Source organism: Papilio polytes, unplaced genomic scaffold (genome assembly GCF_000836215.1).
Source record: "Papilio polytes unplaced genomic scaffold, Ppol_1.0 DF822289.1, whole genome shotgun sequence".
Lineage (NCBI taxonomy): Eukaryota > Metazoa > Arthropoda > Insecta > Lepidoptera > Papilionidae > Papilio > Papilio polytes.
Window position 1 is genome coordinate 1,524,215 of NW_013526915.1, and position 24,375 is coordinate 1,548,589.

General features: G+C 32.8%; 1 protein-coding gene across 1 annotated transcript in view; it reads left to right on the forward strand.

Annotated features, from left to right (window-relative positions):
- Window positions 1-24,183, forward strand: part of LOC106106314 (cuticlin-1) — a 44,405-nt gene extending 20,222 nt beyond the window's left edge. The window contains exons 4-11 of the mRNA XM_013286884.1: window positions 12,186-12,333; window positions 14,921-15,019; window positions 18,293-18,469; window positions 18,768-18,890; window positions 22,716-22,824; window positions 22,973-23,194; window positions 23,433-23,646; window positions 23,858-24,183. Of these exons, the coding sequence (XP_013142338.1) occupies window positions 12,186-12,333; window positions 14,921-15,019; window positions 18,293-18,469; window positions 18,768-18,890; window positions 22,716-22,824; window positions 22,973-23,194; window positions 23,433-23,646; window positions 23,858-24,172 (1,407 nt within the window). The 3' untranslated portion in view covers window positions 24,173-24,183. The remainder of the gene's footprint in view (window positions 1-12,185; window positions 12,334-14,920; window positions 15,020-18,292; window positions 18,470-18,767; window positions 18,891-22,715; window positions 22,825-22,972; window positions 23,195-23,432; window positions 23,647-23,857) is intronic.
- The last annotated feature ends 192 nt before the right edge of the window (window positions 24,184-24,375 follow it).

Consider the following 24,375-nt stretch of genomic DNA (forward strand, 5'->3'; position numbering starts at 1 on the left):
CTAGTAGATCCTAAGAAACGAGCTGGCATAATCGTACAGCCGCTTCAGATGCTGGCTCAGCCAATATTGACATAATTATGCCTACATCGGAATTTAAGATTTCTATTGCCTAATATGACGTATTTAAAAGCTACAATTGTTGCATATATCATATTCCAAAATTAAGCTTCCGACATACACTCATCAGAATTCGCGTAATAACTTCCCCTTCACGTCTGTCTTCTGTGTGGTCGTGGTATTGCAGCGGGGTAGCCGGCCCTACATCGAAGATGTTAAGCTGGCTCTACCACTGTTACATTTAGATACAATTTTACTTACTATAATCACTTTCAAACATATTTAAGTATTTCCCACACGAAGAGGAAAGCCAAACGATTTTCTAAAGAGTCGAGAGTAAACTGCAATTTATAAAGGCTGAGTTGAGTTTTCTCGCATTGAAAATGAATCTTCATTTAGACCTGCTTTTTCCGTCGTTCAACCTCATTTTATAAAAAAAATGTAGATCTCGGCGAACGCAACGGTTTTAAACATGATATAGGTTTTTGTTGAACTTCATCTAGATATAATCTAGTTTTATAAACTTCTTTAGTACTATTATTGGTTTTTAAAAACAATAAAATATATTGACAAATAAGATCCCTTTAAACAATTAGTAAATCATGTTTTAAGGTATGTTCTTCAAATCAATTTATAAAATAGAATAAAACACAAAATTATAATAAAAAAAGGCTTATAATTTGTCTTAACAATAAAATAATCAACACATACCTCAAAATAATAGTTAATTGGTTCATTTTTACTGTGAAATAAAAAGTGAGATCGCAAACCTAATAAAGTGAAGTTCTCAAAACTATGTTAGTGCATCTCCGTCTGATAACAAAAAGGCAACCTATAACGTTAAGTAACCAGAATCGGCCCGTCCTTGCGGAGGTCGGGCAAGCGGGCGTATCGCTATCACAAGAAGCCCGCGACTTTCTCGTCGTCAACGTCCGCTCCATTTGAGCGCATCGCATCGCACGCGCGTCCGCCGGCACACATACACACATAGCGGACATATTGCACGCCCGCAACTGGACCGCACTGTAAAAACATACGGATAAGCTCGGTACGCCCGGTACGGTCGATAGCCGGCACGGTTGGTACGGACAGTAGCCGGTACGGTTGGTACGGATAGTAGCCGGTACGGTTGGTACGGAGAGCAGTCGGTACAGTGCAATGCTACATTGTACAAATTCGTCTTTAAATGATCTTATCCTGAAAACCCAACTCTATTTAATTTACACTCATTCATTTACGTTTAAGGATTGATTCTTCCCCAATAGTCTTGGGGAATCCACTGCCGGTAAAACCACTCGCTTGAGCTACGTTAAGTTTATAAACATAAGCCAATGGTTACTTATCAGTGACTTTAGATTTCCATTTATAATAGTCCATAATAAACAGATCATAATACTGCACATAAACTATAACATTTATAATGCTATATTCCCCGTCCCATTCATGCGGTGGGCTTATTCATGCAAACGTTGCCTACACTGGTTGTGTGTATAGCATCCGTTACAGTGACTATTCAAGTTTATTACTAACATTGTAGCTAAACATTCAATTGATGTCCCACTATGATATAAATTTACATATGTGTTCCCTACTTTTGATTCACTAATATATCCTTTCTTCAGACTGTATCACTCCTCAGCTGAATGTAGACCTCCCCTGATACTTATAATGTTTAGTTCTCTAATTTTCGCATCCAGGAATTGCCGTTCAAATTAGATCACGCACTGGAATCAATTCACATGAGTCCAATTAGTTTTTCCAACAATGTTGTTTAAAAATCGTAAATATTTTACAAAGAATAATGAAAGGTATAAAATCAATTGCAAGTGCATCAAGATCAAACCATAACAATTCAAAACGAACCGCAGAAGGAAATTAGTATCACGATGTAACAACGCGACCTAGGAGCTAACAATGGCTCTTGTTTCGTATTGATCTCCAACACGGATAAGAATACGTAATTCAACATAATGAGATTGCAGAATATGTTGAAGTAAAATGAAATAATATTGCATTCGTCGATAATGCTTTACCTTTGTTTTTACTTCGTTTTGTTTTGATGAAACATGACTTAAATATTTTTTACTGAAACTAGTTTTCGCTCGCGACCCCACCCGTACTGAATTAAAAAAAAACTTAGTAAGTAGCCTGTGTTCTTCCAGACATTATTAATGAAACAAATACTAAAATAATCCAAAAACAAATTTAAGTATCCCCACTATCTTAACTTTAATGTTAACTTATTTATAAGGATTTTAATTTTTTATACAAATTGTCCAAACTCAACTAGGGAAAACACTAAAAGATAGGCATAGGAAACTTCATGACTGAAGATTTCTCCTGTTATACATAAAAGCAAAGCTATAGTGTTCATTAAGCCTTATATTATGAAGAGTTCCGACAGGCGTCGAACTCTCGTCCTGCAATGACTTGAGAAAGTTCGTGAGAATCCGACAACCACGTGAGAGCCATTGTGCGTGTTGTTGGGCTCAATTATTCATGGTTAATTACTGACTGGCCTAGTTTTGTATTGTGGTTCCATCTATAATTGTCGCGATTTGCGATGGTTTTATCCACCTCAATGTTTTGTTGTTTCTTAATACGGTTTATTTATATGTCTTTATTTATTTGGTCATTCATTTTTGTTATATCTACAAAATCTATTAAGTGACCAGAACGTAGTTCAACTTAATTTTTTACAAAAGTTGCTGTTGTAAACAAGCCTCTAGATAATTTACATTTAGAGCTTCAGCTTTCTTTGACCTTTGTTTGTTGTAAATTAGTATTTGCGCATTCCGCTTCAAGGTTCAAGTCGACGTTGAATTGTAAACGGGCAAAGTTAATGCGTACTTACTATGAATAAAACATACGAGTAGCTCGTTTTACCAGAATTTACGATACTACGTGAGATGAATGGTGCATCAGTAACGGATACAAAATTCACCTATCCACGGATTCTGATGAATATGCAAATCTATGTGACGCCCCGTCTTGGAATGCTAACGGTCGGTATACTTCAATACATCTCACTACAGCTCGGTTTCAGTCATCGAAAGTAATATCAATCCGGTTTCCAGAACCTCCAGCGCGGTGCAACTTTGTTTTAATTGATCGTAAATACAATGAACGTGTGAATTTGTTGTTTCGAGTGAAAGGAAATTTGTGCCGTACTGTTTGACGATTGCATACTTTACTTCGATTGAATCCTTCATCATGTAAATCTTTATATTGGAGAAATATCCTGCTCATTTCCGAGTAGATTGCTCGTAATCATGTAGTCTTAGTTATAAATTAAGATCGTTTGATTTCACATAAATGAATACATTGGCTGTAAATGCTCTGTATTTGTTTTTAAAGATTGATCAAATTCATCCATGAATTATTAGTAATTCGATATTTAAACTTAGAAAGATGTAGTGTAGAAATAAAAAAATGGGAAGCAGATTTACAATTTAATAGATTTTTCATGTAAATTGTTATTTTCCTTTATCGAATAACTATCATTAGTAATGTTAGATCATTTCACTTTCAGATATTTGTAAATCGTAATCAAAAGCTTTCGGATAGATCTGCACAGACCCGTTTACACATAAATCTAAAAGGCCAGAAGTCGTTTTACCGAGATCCGTTTGATAACGTAAATATTTGTGAATGAGCATAAAATTCAAATTATTATACTAATTAAAAGATATCTTATCTTCATCTCTAATTCCTCATTAAATCTCATGAACTTTTAAGTTTTAAAACTATTTAATTCCATAAAAATTGATTAATCGCACAAGAAAACCATTAACCCTCTTTAAAATTGAAAGATCTACTCAAATGTACAGATGTAAGCGAACCGGCTGTACAAACAATTATCGCTTATTAGTCAATAAAATCCGTATATCACAAAGACAAACTAATTTCACTAGAAGAACATGTTTCTTGATTATGTATTCCCATTGATTAAATATGTATAAAACAACGGTAAAATAGAAATAAATTGCCGCGTTGGAATCGTAAGATGTATGCAGTTCGGAAATTACTTAATAACTAATCCGACTATCTTCAACATGTCTACTTTTTTGTGAATGGCCACTGTTTTCCTTGAAGAGGCATTTACAGATTCACAGCCTAAACCTCGTTTATGCTACTTGTTTATACTAAGCTCGAGGGCTCCCTCAGGAGCCTCGGCATGAGCCGTTACTTCGTTATTATTACCGGATTGGTCAACATTTTGAAAATAAGTTATTTACTCTTAACGTGCCAACTGATCGATGTTACACGGTGAAATGTAAGAATTGCGTCGACTCGTTGTTTTCTCTGTAACACTAGGCATCATCATCAACTTACCCTTATCCCTTATGGAGGGTCGGCACAGTATTTGCTGCTCTTCCATACATCTCTATCAGCCGTCATAACTGAATCCAATCCTTTCTTAAGCATATCCTCTTTCACACAATCCATTCATACTTTCTTCTGTCTTCCTGATCCTTTGTAGCTATCCACATTCATTATAAACACTTTCTGGTTTATGTCCGTAACACTAGGCACTGACTATAAATGCTCGCAGTGTAACATGTGTAACGTAACGTATGTTATTACGAACCTTTATAGAGTCGAAGTAAATAGTATATTTTCAAATAGATTTTGACACACCCTTTGCCATTTTGTGTGACGTCATTTATGATGAGTAATAAAAGATCTAGTTCAACACCAATCTAGTTTTTCAAGATAGAGGCCTATTAATTTTAATTACTTTAACGTTGGTAAGGTTTATGATCGAATTATGTTTTATGGTACGTGCGTAGGTGTATATTTATTAACAAGGATTGTGTTTTATATAGAAACGCTTTTTAACGCGTATTTCTTCGATGGAGTTTTTGTAAAACATTTTTAACGCACTATTTACTTACTATTTCACTCAGCGATATCGTACCTTTAAGGTGAAAGAATTGTTGAAAGCGGTCCAGTAGTTTTTGAGTTATAAAAATCTTTCCTCTTTATAATACTCATATTAGTATAGGTATGGTTTTCAAAAGAGTAAATTTCGCACGAATTGGCCGGTTTGCCCGGTGTAATACCACGACCATACAGAAAACAGACGTGAAGTGGAAGTAATTCCGCATTTCGTCTGATGAGTGTGGTGTCGGAGGCCTAGTTTTAGTCTTTCCACTCTTTTCTTAAGAGGAAATGATGGTAAGGAAAAGTGCATTTGACGGTGGAATCGCGACGATTACTTGAATTCGACTAATTTTGGCTGCGACTAGTAGTATTTACTTTGTATATTCCTTCTTAAAGTACTTTTAAATGAATATTATCATTTATGTAAATATGTGAAAAGTGTAAAATGTATTAATGCATGACAAATATGTAAAATGGCAGGATTTAGCGAGTGCTGTACGCAATAGAGCGGCGAAGTGGAAATCCCGCGAACGTTCCGCTTTGCCAATGCGATTACACTTCGATAAATATGCATTATATTTCATCGAATGCATTTAAATCGAATCTTCAATTAACACACTAATATTATGTCTATAAATAATTTGAACAACGAAGGGTTTGAAGGCAGCAAAATTTGGAACGGCTTTAAAATGAGACTTTATTTTTATTCTATTTCAAATGTTTTGCTAAAAAGCTTTATATTTTTATGAAAAAAACATAGTTTAAAACTGTCCTAAATAATGGAATTACTGAAATTATAAGTGCGATAGTTTACATGGATGAATGTTACTTTGCAGGTTAAACTCTTGAACAGATCGGAATTCGGCATAGATGTTGGTACAGGCTAGTCTGGAAGACCACAGACTAACTATTTTTTTTAATTCCACGCGGATTGATTAGCGGGCGAAAGCTAGTGAAAGATACGCTCTCTTACGAAAAAAAAACACAATCACATACAATTAATAATATTACTATAGTAAATTCGTAAGTCAACATATTTTTACCGTGTTCGGAATTCAATTCATCTCTACTTTTATGAGACCACCCAACCCACTTGTCATGACAGCTTTAGTATTATATATTTTTTTCTTTACTAAAATAATTACCTCTCTTGTATTCAATTAATGTGGTGAGAAAATGACATGCGTATTGGCAGATGCCGCGGGCGGTTTTCGCCTATTATTATCATTACGATGGATGTTACAGGATTATATTGTAACTAGATGTGGCAGATAACGTCGAATTTTTAATAATTACCCGATACAATTACAAGTACACGGGTTGTATATGAAAGATTCTTGAAATGAATAAAATAGTAATTTTATGTAATTGTGATTATTTTATTGTATACTAGCTATTGCTCGTGACTTCGCCCGCGTGAAATAGAAAATAATAAAAATAGCCTGTGGCACTCACTGATAACGTAGCTTTCTAATGGTGAAAGATTTTTTAAATTCGCACAGTAGTTTTTGAGTTATTTCAATACATACAAAAATAAAAGACTTCACTCCTTATGCTATTAGTGTAGATAGTATAGAAGTAATATTTTACTTTTTGACACACATCTAATTTCCCTTGTATTAAATTGTAATCTCCTAATTTGTGAACTAAACGGTTTTGAATTATGTATTGATTTTATTTCAAAAACATTCAAAATAACACAACTTTGTGTAATAGCGTAACTTAATAGTCTCTTCTATTTAACATATATCTGTGGTCACACCACCTGGCGCGGTGCCATTGAACTTTATAAGTCGGTTAGTGTAGTTACGTACGACGACATATTACCCGAAACCGCGCGGTGAGGTGCGCCTCTAATGGAAACTTACAATTTTTGAACTTTTATATCGATGACGTCAACTCTATATACTTTACATGCTTAAATTACTGCTTATTTACTTTATGAGATGAATACATTTTAAGTTGTATAGGAAAATGTTTGTGGTTAACAAATTGAACGTCGATTATTAATATGAACAATAAATAAATTCTGATCTAATTTAATTGGTCTTCTACTTTTATTTTATCTTAGCCTTTCATGTTATCCTGGTGGCTGTTTAAAGAATATTAATGTAGTTAAAAAAATATATGAGGTTACAATATATTTTTTTTAATAATTAGCTAAGATCATCTCTTGATTTTCGGACGTAAAATGTTTGCATTTCATAGTATTTAATCTCTAATTTATAATGACCAACTAGCTTGTAATATAGCGTTTCAAATCGTAATCAATTCCGGCGGATATCAAGATACGTAAGTGTATATTTAATTAGACATAGTTTTGTAATCGTAACGGTTATCATCGCGTAAGTATTGACGGCTCTCGTCTGGTAGGTATCATGCAACATGCGCACAGGTGTCGCTCCCGACTTGATATGAAACGCGTTTTATGACTCATCCGTCTACATTACGATGAAAGTATGCGCGAGTTTTGATTTCGGCTTGTTGCTATGTGGTATTGTCGAAATACGAACTTGTTAAAGTCACGTGAAGTATCATTCTAATACGAGTATTATAAATGCGAATGTTTAGATATAGACATATGGATGGATGGATGTTAGATACTATTTATCTCCAGAACAGTTTACTGGATCTCGTTGTTATTTGTTATAGATGTAGGACATAGTCTGGAAGAACATATAGCCTACTAGTTATTTTTTAATCCCTTTTTAAATTTTAGCTTTATCTGTGTTCTGAAATTGTTAGTATTTAGTTGAAAGTAAATGTTTTGATAAGTTGCCGGGATGTTTTATAATTTATTGTTTCCGAATTCATTTGTATTTTGTTATTATTATTGCATCTTATCTGTAAGTTATTCTTCCTCGCTTTCACCTTCACTTATTGCTTTGCGAAATTATTTATAGTTTTAATGTATATGTATATAGTTCTTGCTGTAATTATACTTTGTAAAAGATTTTTTTTAAATAAATGCTTTTGCTTTTTCTGAATTGTTTGTGGATATTACTACTTTTCGATTTCCTATGTGAAATTTTTTAACTCTTCATTGAAATTCTAAAGGCGATTTTCTTGTATTATGCATTTGTGTTTGATTTTACCCACATATATCTAATTTGTTGGAAACGATAGTTGTAACGAGCTTATAGGAGTTAATTTAAAAGTAAAACTGAAGTTTTTTTTGTGTTTTATTTTGAATACTATAATACATACATCGTCGTATGGATGACAATTTGATTTTTTTAAGAAATCAATATTAAAACGATTTCTATTTTTCTATACGGCCGAATATTAAAACGACATTTAAATATAACACCTTAAATGACGAAGCTTAAACTATAAAATACATTTAAATTTTATCGTCTGATATATTACGAGTATAAGCGGCCGCCTACGAAGCGAAATGTTTAAGACTGTAGCTCATGACTTTGTCCGCGTGAAATTAAAAAATAATAAAAAAACATACCCTATGTTACTCAATGATATCGTGGCTTTTCAATAGTGAAATAAATTTTGAAATCGGCCCTGAAAATTTCGAGTAATTTATTTACATACAAAAATCTAAAAGGCCAAATCTTTCCTTTTTAGAATGTTAGAATTAATTCGTTTCAGTAATCTGCTGATAGTCTTAAATATAAAGGGGTCATCTCTATCTGACTAATAGTATCTGAAGAAATTCACATTCTTAGCGAATTTCTCCGCATACGACGCGCAGCCGTGACTCAAACAACGCGCTTTCTTTTTGCTTTTCTGCAATTCATCAAGAGTTCTTGCAAATATTTTTATTGCTTATTCCGCCTCCTGTTAACTTTCTTTATCACTTCATTTGAATAACACACGTGCAGAGAGTTATAAATATATTTTTTTTAATATAACACTGTGGTTAAAACATTTCTTACGGTTGCTATGAATTGTCCCTTCTATGTTTTATCTTTACCAACCTGTTTACTGTAATTGTCATTGTTTGCATACAAAAATAACCCATATTTCTATTATAAACAACTTTTAATACATCCGTTAACATTTCACTTGTTCAATAAACTCCTAATAATAAACAACGACCGATCAAAATTGAAATATGCAATTTCTTATTGAGGTTCATGGTCAATTAAATAAAGAAGGTTTAATTATTATAATGTTTCTTTAACTTTTATAGGTATTAAATGACGTAGCGTAATCAATTTTAGTGTCAAAACATTGCAATAATTTTTTTTATGTTAACGAGCATACACACATATTTCATATGCCTCGACAAAAGACCTCACCTCTAGAGCTTTGAAAAAAGTAAAACAGACTTAAAAAATACTTCAAATAAGACCAATTTTAATTTTAATGTTTACCTTGTTAACCTTTATAATACCTGTAAGCAAAAAGAGCTTTTCTCTACCTTTAATTACAGTTCAATATCGCATCTCAATTTAAAAAAAAAAAGATATAACTCCACCATCCCGAACATATAATTTCGGTGACGAGTGAAACTATTTAGAAATTGTACTCAATGTAAGACGTCCTGCCACCGTGTCAGTAATAAGAGGCCATGATAGAAACACAGCTGTGCTGATTACTGTATATTTTCTATACAAGTGCGTCATTAATGTAATAGCGTGCGGCACGCGCCTGGATTCGTTAGAGCTGCTAAACTAAATACACATATTAGATCTGCTTACTTTCTTGTGTACACTGTAATTTGTAATTTGCACGGGTTATATGACATCGACAATTTTTTTGTATTGTTAGTATGATATAGAGTTCTAGATTAGAGTGTACTGCATCTGTAAAATACTTTTCTGTAATAGTGATTATTAAGACAGAAAACTGTATTCAACAAGTCTGTGACAATTATAGGTTTTTTTTTTTAATTTTCTGACAATAAGGTTCAATATTATTGTAATAACTAGATTATGAATTTAGTCTTTGTTTTATTTCAAACGTAACATATGTATTGAAGAAGTCGAATTAATAAAATAAGAGTACAATAATAGATTTCAATTTTCATTCCTTATTTCATTTTCTTTGTATTTTAAATCACTATTCAATTTCGGTCACTAGGTGAACATTTACAACTTTACCGGAAACATTTAAATGTGTTATTGTTTCGAGTCACATTAAAAAATCGATAAGTCATATTCGATATTCTCTTAATTCAAATTATGAATATTTGATTGTGTTCTAAATAATTAACACCACATGAAAATATGGAATCGATTAGAAATCGAATTTTAATAACGATTTCTCGATGTAAAGTAGCAGCTCGCTGGGAGCACGCGATTACAAATGCAATAGTCATATAAATTGTATGTGAAATTTAAAAAAAAAATTGTAAAATATTCAAATTCCAATATCTAAAGAAAATGTTGACTAATCTGTGCGTATTAGTTTCATATCATCATGACTTCAATGCCGATTGCATTATGTGAGGTATCCCTGTGTAAAATATGTTATGGAAACATCGAATTTTATTACATAATCTCACAGTGACGTCATTTTTAAGCTATCCGAGCCTCTATCAACCAGTTGAGAGGCCCTTAATGTCATAGTTAATATTGATAAGTGTCGCCATCTTGCGCTTGGCTTAATCAGATATCACTGCCACTGCAATTTATTAATTCCATTTTGTAAAACATCTTTTTTTCTTTAGATGAATAAAATCGATAACTTTCGCTTAAAGGTGTCTGCGTGTGCACCATATAAGCGCTTGTTGTTTTGTGAATTCTTTGCCTGGGCGTGGGAACGAAACGCGTTCGATGTTCCTGGAACGATCGCTTGCTATCCATCATAATGTTTTGTACAACAATGTTAATGCGTGTTTCTAATAACTTAGACAAAACGTCTCCATTTAGAGACGACCCCGTTAGTAAATCTGTTTCAATATAATATATGAACTAAATTGTTTTAAAATATTAACGTCAAATTTCTTTCGTGAAAAAGGTTTGAAAAAATAGTTCAGTTATTACTGTCTTACTAATATTATAAATGCGAATGTTTAAATGGATGGATAGTTGGATGTTTGTTAGAGTTTGTAGCCTAAACGGCTGAATGGAAATCGATGGAAATTAGTATAGAGGTAGAGGATAATCTGAAAGAACATATAGACTACTCACTTTTATTTTTTTTAATTCCACTCGTACGGAGTCGCGGGCGAAAGCTAGTACTTTATATTACTATAATTTTCTGATATTTAAAGTTATTGCATAAACTACAAGCTTTTGCAGTAGACTTTGTCAGTGTAACATTAAAGAAACTTACACGTTCTTGCGTTTTTATAGACTATGTGTGCTATTTTTTAGAGAAACATAGTAACAAACATGTGACGTTATTATATGTTTAATTAATTTTACCGAAGAATGTACTTCCCATAGAGTAATGCATAAACAAAATTTAACATAGGAATCTAATTTGATAACATAAAGGAACCAATTACTTTTACAAAGGCCGTTATTATCTTCGCTTCTTTTTTTAAATCCTTTCTCGGCAATCGCGCCATTCATAAACGGTCAAGGTTCCGCCAATCATCCAATTTCAATGAAAACGCTTCACTACGGTTTGATACGATCCCCGCTTATTATATTTACTCTGGTACTTTGCATAATTTATCATATTATTAGCCCTCTGCAGACTCTGAGTTCGAAAGACTTAAGTAAAGAGTCAAACTGTCAGAACGTAATTTGGTAGGGCTTTAGTAATTTACATTTTACTAGCTTTCGCACGCGACTCCTTCCGCATGGAATTAGAAAGAAACAAAAGTTAGCCTATGTGTTGTTACAGACTATCCTCTACATCTATACCTAATTTCCTCGAAATCTATTCAGCCGTTTAGACTACAAACTATAACAAACATCCACCCATTCATCTAAACTTTCGATTTAGATGAATGATGAGAAAGATAATATTAGTATGATTAGTATGATTTTGAACACGGATATGCTTCTTATTTTACGTTAATATAAATAAGTAGATGTTTATATCACTTGAAGATGTTAACGATTGCTTTAAACAATCTGTATGTGTGACTGTAGTATGACTCGTGACCTTGAAGTTCTAACTATAAAATCTTAAAAGGTATTCATCATCAACATCCTCCTTATCCTACTCCCCTAGGGTCGGCGCAACGGATTTTTGTCCTCCAAATAACTCTATTATACGTCATATCAGCCAGCACTCCCTTTTAGATCATGTCACCTTTCACGCAATCCACCCATCTTAAATCTTAAAAGGTATTAATAAAATATTGTTTTAAAATGTTCCAGACGAGAGTACGCGCCGGTGAACTGTGGCCGATGGAGAGGCCTGAGGGCATGCCGGTCATACAGTCGCTAGAGGTGATGTGCGGCAAGGATCATATGGACGTACACCTAACATTCTCACATCCCTTCGAGGGCATCGTGTCATCGAAAGGTAATTTCAAATCATTTTCAACGCCAACGTATACTTTATACATTGAAATTACACGAAAGTGCATATTATTATGTGATTTAACACGTTTATGATTATAGTTAAGAATAGTAATAAAAATATCATTATTTAAACATTTTGCAAAAGGATTTGTAAGCGAATTTGACAAGAATATTTTCACACATATCGGATATTATTGGAAATATGAATGTATGCACATCGACAACTGGTCAGTCGAACTTTTCAACTAAAAATGTGCCTAAACATGCAAAATTCAGTTGAAGTGTTCAGTAAGTTTTTCCAACACAGCCATCATTTATCTGAATAGTTCAACTTCAGTTAAAACTGGCTTAAGTTGAATGATTTTATAGTTCTCGTATATACGAGTATAACTTTTTACCACACATATGACTAAAATGGTGTGTTAATTATGAGCATGTTACTCTATTAAATATAAAACGCTCTTATACGTGTAATTCGGTATAAGCACCGACCAGTTTATAACCCGTCGGGGTCCTTCATCAGGGTGAGTGATTAAGCGGATATGTTCGCCTATACTGAATTTTCACGTGAGGTAATCCGCGTTTTATATTTAACTAGTCATAGCTCGCGACTTTGTCCGCTTAAAATTAAAAAGCGTAGCCAATGTTACTAATAACGATGCTTTTTAACGATGAAAGAGTTTTTTAAATCCGTCCAGTACTTTTTGAGTTATTTCAATACATACAAAAATCCAAAAATACGAATCTTTCCTCTTTATAATATTAGTGTTTAATATAGTTTCATGTCACACGAATGTTTTAATGTTACTCTATGTTTTCTAGTTTACTCTATGTTTCTCTCTGTTGTTCACTGATCTATCATAGGACGAAAATACATCGATTGAGCGCTTTACACTCCACGTTGAACACATGAGCGGCCAGTATTCAGAGCGCTACTAATTGTTAGTTGTAATTGCCCGGGTTTCACTAACATACGCGTTATCAATTCTGTGTGCGTTCTAGATGAGATATAACCGTTTCAAACCGTACACATCCCGATTTAGTTTTCTATTTGATGTGTAATTAAATTTTTTTGTGTTTGCGTACCCGAAAGACTGGTTAAAATTACGATGAAATGCTTCTTTGAATAACACAAATTAATAGCTACTAAATGTTAATGATATGCAATATCTATATTTTAGAGAGAATAGGAGAGAAATCATTACATTTTATAAGTTTTTGGGCTATGTATAATTAGATCTAAGAGGTAAAAATAAAGTAAGCAAAGTTGACACTTCACTTGAAACATTTTTCACATAATCATTACTAACGCTATCTATTGACAGTCTCGAAACCACTACTTAATTTTATTTAGTTTATTTTGATAACAAAAGATGGAGCTTATTATAATTTTGTAAAATGTCAATACAAAGACACTAGATGGCGCACTAAACTTGACAACTGATATATTAGCTATCACAGAAATTGCCAGTGAAATAAAAATATATATATATCGACGAATTGAGTACCTCCTTCTTTTGGGAAGTCGGTCAAAAACGTTGTTCACTATGAATAGTCTATATTTCTTAAATGTCAGATTAAAGTACACCTAAGCTTTTCAGGAATGAATTATGTCGCTATAAATTGTTATTATAACGTTTCAATATTTTTTTGAGTCCTGTTCTTAAATAAAAGTATTAAAGCCGACTGGCAAGACAATGGGATAGCCCATCAATCTCTACTCGAAAAGGCTTTCCTCGGCAGTTGAATTCCGACGTAGTTTTTGTTTTTTTTTTCCATAAGACTTTATAACGAATATTTGATTACAAAAATATTAGTTTTTTGGATATACTACGGTGATGTTATACTTATTTATATTTCTGTATATATTGCTTTGAACAAAGAAAAAAAATCACGATGTTTTTTTATTAGGTTAATTTAAAAACAAAATAAGAAGTATTGAATATAAAGTTCTATAAAAAATAAATTGTAAAATCCAGATCGACTTTATCATACTAAAAACTTCATGCGTGTGCGCGTGTTTGCTTTAATGTTCTTCTAAATATGCTCGCAATCTAAAGTGTAATAAATAATTTATACAAAACTGGTCACAGGGCATTAATTAGCAGTTTCTTATCTCTACTAAAAAACCGTTAATTAAATTACAATTTACTTTCTTTGGTCACTCTATATTATATTCTCTTTTCCACATATAATTAATTAGGGTATTAAATATGCGTAAAAAGATGTTTAATCTAATTTTTATATAGTAAAGAGAAAAGATTTGTATTTTGGTATGTAATGAAATAACTCAAAAACTACTGGGCCGATTTCAAAAATTCTTCCACTATTAAAAATCTACGTTATCAGTGAGTAACATAGGCTATATTGTTTGTTTTTAATTTTACGCGGGCGAAGTCGCGAGCAATAGCTTTGTTGTTAAGTACTGAATTAGCGTAATAGATATATTTAATTTTTATTCATTGAAAAATAAATCAATTATTTATTATTACAGAATTAAATTCTTACTATGTATAATTATGTGCTTGTACAGATGTGAATGTATGTATATGGTGTTATATGTAATTAATTTTTAATATTAATTTCAGGACAGCACGGTGATCCCCGTTGTGTGTACGTGCCGCCGTCCACGGGGCAGACGTATTTCTCGTTTAGGATCGCGTACGCGAAATGTGGCACAAAACCTGGTGAGTTTTTGTTATATTGAGTGCGTTTATTAAGACCTTATACTTCTTTTTCCTCAAGTTTAAAAAAAATACTTAATGGTCGCAATATATTTGTAATACACTTACATATTAGTTCGTTAGTTTAACATATTTAGACTTTTTAGACTATTACCATTACCAGTACACTATACGTCCACAACGAAGGGCTCAAAACCTACCCTAAGTTGGGGTAACTAGGCCATAGTCAACCTCACTGGCCCAGTGCGGGTAGATTGCAAGTCAATTGCTTAAACATCTAAGCCACCGACGCTCTATATTTATACTATGTCGAATATAAATTGAAATACAAATAAATAGTCAAAGATATCAAACATTTCAAAATACAAGATTGTAATGACCAGTTAAATTTAGCGATATAAAACTTTTTAGTACCACAATCAGTTTTATATTGTTTGTTTAAGGTATATAAAATAATGATTTGTTCAGTCCATTTCGGCACATAACGAATCGAAGCTGCGGTTTAATTTGCGAATTTGGGTCGAAGATGATGTGTGAAATGAATAAATACATTTGCGGTACGCTAAGGGGCAATCAAAACGTCGTCAAATGTTTCACTTTAATGAATTTACTAAAGTTGTAAATCATATAAATGTGCTAGACTTTGTTCAGCACTGTTTTATGATAGCAATATATCTTGCTCCGTCTGAAAATATTAATCGTACTAATTTTATAAATGCAAAAGTTTAAATGGATGTATAGATGTTTGTTAGAGTTTGTAGCCTAAAGAGCTGAGCGGATTTCGATGAAATTTGGTATACATGCAGAGGATATTTTTGAGTAACATATACACTTTTGTTTTTTTTTAATTCCACTCAGACTCAGAGTCGCGGGCAAAAGTTCGTTTCAAATAATTGTCCAATCAGTCTTGAATTTTTAATAATTATTAAATATTACAATAAAAATTCAATTTTAAGACTAGAAGAGTAAGGCATGCCTTTGAAGTATTTATAGTAAATGTTTGTTTTATCTTTTGCTATAAAATGTTAATATTTTTTTGTTAATTACCGTGAAATTGACAAATACTCTTCTAAGATCCGAATTCGTTAGTGATACTTCTAATATTAATAAAAGTTTTAATAGTAAAGACTTAATTAAGAACACACTCGAGATATTTAAATCATATTTCATACTAACATTATAATTGCACGAGTTTGAATGGATGGATGTTATCACTATCTTCAAAACTATTTAACTGGCATTGATAGAAAACATAGTCTGAATGAACACTTACTAAGTCCTTATTTTAATCCTGCGCAAAGTCACGCTCAGCTAGTTGTTAATAATAAATATACAACTTACTTGAAATAAAATTATCACCGAATCGTTTTATTGTAAACGCGCGTAGTTCATTTGTTTATTTCAATGTTCATTCAACACTTACACGGTTGAGTCAATTCCGTCAAATTTATGTTGAACATTTACTTGTTTACTTGTGTCTCAACTTTTATTCATCGCAGTAATAAAAATCTCCACGTAATTGCAGTCGTTAAGGTTAACATATTGAAGGTGAGATAGTTACTTTTAACACGGGATTTAAGGATCTTGATGAAACAGACACAGATGTAGAAAGTCTGGAAGAGCGGATAAGTTAAATACTAAGATTTAAATTGCGGGAAAAGCTAGTGTATCTAACTATTTCTTTGCTTCAAGTCGTCTCTGTTACAAAGGTCAAACGTATAAATATATGGAAACACTTATTCATAGAGACAGAGGATCGCTAAAACCTTTTAGTATTGTGTTAACGTTTGCTTGTTACTTCGTGACTGATTAATCTATTGGTGGAGATAACCTCATCCATTAAACTCTGTCTCCCACGACCTCTGCATTCACTTTTATTCAGCTGTATTTGAAGTTACAAAGTTACAACTTTTAAATAAATGTTGTCACCAAAATATACATGACGTGTTGTAGCCGAAACATTTATCAATAAAATTAAGTGATCATAATTAAATATTATCACGTAATATATGAAAAGTTAACAACCGTTTACATTTCCAAATAAATTTAATAACTAAGTTTTTGCCCGCGACTCTGTTAGAGGAGGATTAAAAAAAAGAAGTAGCCTATGTTTTCTCACAGACTATCCTCTACATCTATGTCAAATTTCATCAAGATCCTTTCAGTTGTTTAGGCTGCACACTTTATAATTTTTGTTGTTAAAAAACCATCCATTTATCTAAACTCTCGCATTATAACATCAGTAAGATTCAATATAACCAAACGGTAAACCATTTTAACTATATCAAAGCAATAGATGTAGTAAATGTCAGTAAATTATTTAGTGTTCTTCTCTTTTTATTAAATCGATAAATAATCCTTAAAAGATAATGTTTGTAAATAAATAATTTGTCATTTAATTGCAACGACATCTAACAATAAATCGTATAAATCGCTTTCGGTCAACTCCGCTGCCGGTCGGTCCCATTTCAACAAAGTAAAGTGAGTTTTTCTCGTTTGCGATTCCTAGTTATGTCCTCTATGGCTAGTGTACGTAACGGACGGAGCCCGCTCGTTCTGCGAACGTGCAGCAAGCATTGTTTCTGAGAATCGCCACCCGGCCGGACCGCATAACATAAGCGTGTAAGGCGCATTTTTCCATGATAGCCCGCCGTTGAGACGCCAACCCTGAATCCCGTACTCTGAAGCATTTCCTTCCTAAAGTGTCACGACATTTGCAACTCTATGTTAGTTTCACACTTAATTTTAATAGGACAAATTTAAATGTTTCCTGTATTATCGAGTTTCGTAGTTATCAGGCGCTTGTATCGTTTTGTCATGTCGTCCTAATGGTTCGCAGTATCCGAAGGGAGTCAATTGAAAGTTCTTAAGGGTCATTATCGCGTGCGCTTCGCTGACCGGCAGACTTGTCTTCGATCCGCGTTCTTCGGACGACTTCCACTTTTTGCGCGAGTTCATCCGCGTTTAGTCCTAGTAATAATAAGGATTAAAAATAATTCTTATTTATTTAGAAGGAAAATTTACAAGAAACGTGTTTAAAAAGTCTAAAGCATTTAGGAGCTTTATTAAAAAAAAAAGTTTATCCTTTTCGTTTTAAATTTGGAAATTACGATGAAAAAATTTATTTTATTAAATTTTTTCTTTAATTGTTCAACTTATTTTAACGCTTTTACAAAAAGAAAATGATGTATTGTGTACCTATGTATGTTTATTTAGCGTTATTGTTAACGTAAGCCCAAAGTAGCAGAGCTTTAATACAATATTACTTATTTCCAGATCTGCACGGTCAGTTCTACGAGAACACAGTGGTAGTACAGTACGATAAGGACCTGCTGGAGGTGTGGGACGAAGCCAAACGACTACGCTGTGAATGGTTCAACGACTACGAAAAGACGGCCTCCAAGCCGCCAATGGTTATTGCTGACCTCGATGTTGTACAGCTGGATTTCAGAGGTGAGATTTTTCACTCGTATTATTCTCTTCTGACTCGCCATATGTTGTGAATTCGCTATAATCTTTTATTATAGCTTTTTATGTATGCTATAAATTAAATCTATTTTACTTATATTTCATACAATTAAGTTTATCTGATGCAATCCAATCAATGCTTGGAACGACACTAGAATATTTTCGTAACTATATTTTCTATTGTGGTGTCGCAGTTTTATTAATACTACATCCCATGTTTGCAATTAGATTAAAACGTATTTAAACGATTTTCTACAAATTTTCATGTTGTTTTTGTTTTTAGGTGACAATGTAGACTGTTGGATGGAGATACAAGCGGGAAAAGGTCCATGGGCGCCGCCTGTGTCTGGCATCGTTCCACTCGGTTCTACCTTAACTCTAGTGGTAGCCATCAATGATTACAGAGGTAAGGATTTTCCCTGCTTATTACTAAAAAAACACAACTATAGAACACTGGCCACTAAGAAAGTTGCACAATTAAATAAAAAGATGAAAAAAAAAATATCGCGGGAAAGTGTATATCAACGTTATGTAGAAATACAGTCAACATAAAATGACGTAAAAATGTTTTGAAAATTTCTTTTGTTGCGATTTGCGCTCACCATGCATCTGAATTTAATTTGTCTAATAGGCAAAGGCTTTCCACTATTTAACATTAATTTATTATAATAATCTCGTACTAACGAACTAACGATACATATAAAATTAAGACTTTATTAGTAATTTACTTTATTGCTTATACTCGTTGTAGTTACCGTTTTAGATTGCACAAATTAAATTTCAAATTTAAATCGAAGTTAAAAATCTTGGCTTGTTAAATGCGTTTTACTGTCTTGTTGGATTATTAAGATTTTAACGAGAGTTGGGCAGTTTTAATTAGCTGTAAAACTTGAGCTGATGATTAACATGTACTTGTTAATACTGAAGTATGTACTATGGCTATAAAACCACACTTTTACCGATGTTACAATGATCCAAAGCTCTTATCAACTAGCCTTTGTCCTTACGGAGGGTCGGCACAGTGAGTGCTACTCTACTATACATCTCTATCAGCCGTCATATCTGAATTCACTCTCTACTAAAGAAATTCTTTCACACATCCATACTTTCTTCGGTCTTTTATTATAACAAATTACTGAATGTATATGTTTCAAACAATATTACGTATAAGATATCTCACTGATCCTGGTGTATTATTAACCATTCGTAAACTATATTGTAATAGCAACTATTTCAATATTATGACAGATAGCTAATATTCGTTGTAACAATTTATAGATTCGTTCCCAACTCTCTATTGGCTGTAACATCGTTTTGAATATTTAAATTAAATTGAAGTATTACGTAGTGTTAGAAAATTATTATAGTAAATCATAACGTATATTAAATTTAACATTATTTACTGGTTTATTATTAATTTTGTAGCGGTTTATAGTAGTATAAGTTCTATGATAATCTTGTAATGTTGATGATGTTTTTTTATAAATCTATGGTTAGGCCTATTCAGAATTCACGTTATTCGAATAGTGTTGGTGTAATATTGTATCGATGACCGTTAGACTTGATTGACTACAATCAAATAGATACGCCGTGGGTGTTTATATTTTACTTCGTTCGGACTTTCTCAATAACCACGAGATGTATTAAAACTTTTTATGTTGTTATTGAATGATGAATGAAAATGATTAATTAAAAAAAATGTTATTTTATAGTAAAACGTATTTAATCATATTTTAAAAATAAATTTACTTGTTGTTTTAATGTTTATTTAATTTAGTAGATCAGTTTAATGACATAAAAACTTCACATAGCAGTAATATGTGAGAAATTAAGGAGAATAAACCAGTTATGTACATCTTTTTTCCTATTACATAGTATGAAAAATCTGTACTAAACATATATTCCAACATTTAATTAAAGAGTAATTATTTACTTGCATTAAATTAAATATTATCTTGTTAACAATTTTTAGGTTAGATCAATTTTCAACACATGTAGTTAAACCAGAATTCAACTTTTGTGTCGTCACACGAGAACCGAATCTCGCGAAATCGACTTTAACAGGGTAATAATAGTGTGTAAACAGACACGTTAACGGTACGTAGAATAGTAAAAAGTAGACTGGACAAATACGTTCGAATGAGTTAGCTTAACGGACCGCGAGCCGACGATAGTTACAGCTGGTTCACGCTGGGCGTTTTAAACGCGCGTATTAATAACGCGCGTTATAACACGTTACACACTACACACTACAAAATCTTTGATTAGTTCACATTTTTATAGTTACTTATTTTATATAACCTACAATGTTTTTTTTTATTTTATTTCAACAAGGTACATTTTTATACATTTTTGTTTGAATACTTGGTGTCTTTAAACATGTAATGTTTGTATTGGCACTGCACAGTACACTTTAAAATAAATGGTTCATATAACTTAACTACGCAAAATACAAACAAAATTCAAGTAAAAAAATGAAATACCGAGGATATATCTATATTAAAAACATAGATATAAGCCGTTAAGAAGACCGTAAAAACGCAATTTTTACTAATAAATTCATTTACAAAAGTGCGCGTTTCAAAAAGATGTTCATGATGGTTAAAATCAAAGAAGATATTATAGAAACCAAAGATAGCATGTGCAGAACCGGAGAGTTTCTATAAATACACGTTACTAACACGCCTAGTGTGTACTAGCTATAAGGACATCTTAGTTGTATATCCAGCTACTTCAAGGTCAATATTTACAAGTATTAACAACGGTGATCAATGATTTTAGTACAAAACACGATTAATTAACTTCTCTACTCGTGTATTAGCGTGGGAGTCGATCAATTGGAACGCGTTGAAGTCTATTGTATCGAGTTTTTGAATTGAGATGTTTGTAGCGTAGTATCAAAGATTGAGCTATGATTTTCTTTATTTAAGTAATTGATTTTTAATTTTAGCCATTTCTAAAGCATGTAATAATGTAAAAATAATCTTTTAATAAAATACATAAAAATGCAGTATTTAAAAACTATTTCATAATAACATAATTTAGTAAATATATGGTAAAGATAGTAAGTAAATCAAGTAGTGAAGTATGCGGATCTTCCTTACATGTAACCTGAAAATATTTTATGTGCCTACTTACAATGTTATGTTGTGGTAGGTTCAAAAGTAGAATTGTGACTCTAAACGGTGGTTTACTTCACCGATGTTATCGAACTTATTAGGTACTAAACGACAGAAGCTTAAAGTATACAAGTCTATAAGAGTCTATTAATAGCTAGTGACACTTATAGTAAATGCCCATAGACAAAATTCTTTTTTTAATAATCGCTTTGTGGAGACAAAGAGATTTTCCTAGTGATTAACGACTCCTGAACTTTGCAGGTACCTATTTAGAAGTCCAACTTAGACAAAATAAAGTCACCGTCCCTTAAATACTTGCTAAAACCACCAACTAGCGTTTTGTTAACCATCATTTACAATATCACAGTGTTAACTTAATGAGTGGTTAAGAAAGCTCATATTTGTGTTGAAACAGCTTTTGTTTGCATAGTTTAATGGAATATTTACTCATTTGTTTCCGCCTGCAAGCAAGTTTGGTGAGGCGTTAAGCTTTCGCGAGTTCCTTGCATTGTTTAATTTATATTCTTATGTTTAACCAGCTGATAACATTATTTACAATAGTTTTAACGATTGTTGTCTTTTAACATAGTTACTAGGATCCTATAAAATTCAAAACACAATTATAAATTAAATTTATTCACTTAGATTTGATTCTCATACTAGCTGTTGCTAGCGACTTTGTCTATGTGGAATTAAAAAATAGTAGAAAACACAGCCTATGTTACTTACTGTCGATGTAGCTTTTTAATGGTGATAGAATTTTTAAAATTGACCAAGTAGTTTTTGAGTTATTTCAATTCATATCAACAATCTAAAAATGGTACAAAAATCCAAAAATACCAATCTTTCCTCTTTATGATATTAGAATAAATAGTGACTATATTGTCCTACTTTGCAATAATAATTAAAGAAAATCATAGAATACTAAATAAATTTAAAAAAATGAAACAAAAAAGTGTTCAAGAAATAACAGACATATCGACGCAAAAGACGAATGTCGCATCAATTAAAAGCGCAATTGCCTTAGCTATGAAATACTCGTATAGAAATTTACTGCAGCTTGCAGTATAAATTAGTTGACGTCTTAATTCATGTGTAAATTTGTATTTCAGGCGAGTTCGATATGCGAGTGAAGTCGTGCGCCGCGTCCGATGGTTCGGGACACGTTATTCAATTGTCTGATGAATACGGATGCGTTCTACGTCCAAAGATGATTTCCAGGTAATTGATAATATTAATATATTTTTAACTCCTTTCTTGTAATGTAATGGTCTGTTTCTAAAAGATAATATTTCTAATATTAGTCTTTCGTTATAGGTTCCCTAATGTTTAAGAAAAAAGATTCTTATTCGAAATAAATAATTTTCAGGTTTCTCAAAGCCAAAGCGGCAGACGAACGAGCGACAGTTATAACTTACGCATTCTTCCACGCGTTCAAATTCCCTGATGCGTTGAGCGTGCATATTCGCTGCAAAGTGGAGATCTGCAGACACGGCTGCCTCGACCACTGCCAGCTCGCGGGCGTCACGCCGCAAAGACACGCGCTTGACAGAAAGGACGATCGTGCTCAACAGGACCATAATGAGATCAGGTAAAGTCTTTTTAGTGCCATCATGCCTTACTAGACTTCTTGACAGTGGTCCGGTGCACATACTTGTTATTTATGTATGGAATATTGTATACGCGAATATTAAAAGATCAAAATATTTCTGCATATTCATGACTACACTTGATTTTTCATAATATTTTATTACTTTTGTTTGCAACATTTGTGTCTCAAGTACCTATCAAATTTTGTTTTACCTATGGCATATTACTTATTTTTTCAGTGACTCTTCGGCTGAGGGTTCGGACACGAGTCTAGCAGAAGAGTACCAGCGTCTCCCTCTTGAAGAAGCCTTTGGCGACGAGGTGTCAGGTGACGTGGTGCCCGCGCCGGCGCCGCTGCCACAAAGAGCCCCCGCCCCCGTCGAGGAACCCGACTCCGATCAGATATCGACTTTAGAAGAAGCATTTGAGTCTTTGAACAGGAGACCATTTACAGTAAGCAAAATTTTAGTTTCATTTTTAAAGTATATTTTTAATGATTTATTCCGTTTGCTTTGTGGTAATTGCAACAATTGCCGACATTGTTATTTTTGTTTGATCAGGACGTAGGCATTCATTGAAATATTGAAAAGGATATTGATAAACTAGCGCTTATATCGCCCTAATTTGTTAATAATGTTCTAATTTTTCTCGTCTTGCTTTTTAGGACCGGGCACCTGAATACGAACATTTCCCACATGGGCCACGAAACCTTGCGAACAGCGATAAAACGGGACAGAACGGAGAAACTATGACCTCACCTAAAGGTCGCGGGCCGGCTGTTGCGGGGCCCAGATCTCTGCGAAAGCGACGAACTGTTCGTGACTCGAGGTCCGCGGATGTGGGTGTTTCTGGAATATACGAGGTTGTTTCCGAAGCTGATTTAGCTTTCGGACCTTCTAGGGAACCTGTCACCGTATTCAGTGGAAGAATACGTGAAGAGGTAAATACTATTTGTTTAAACAGCAAAGTATTTGTTTAAAAACAAACTGATAAAAATAAACGAAAATTAAATTTAAAAATTTTCATAGGATTGTTCCTTTCCAAAGGCAACGTGGAAAAAAAAAGAAATTCATGATCAAAGGAAAGGTTTTAATACTTTTGAAACTATATTTTGTACTATAAAGAACGTAAAGGATTATTTTTCTACCCTGGCGTGTTTTTATCTTTCACATTTTAAGTCTA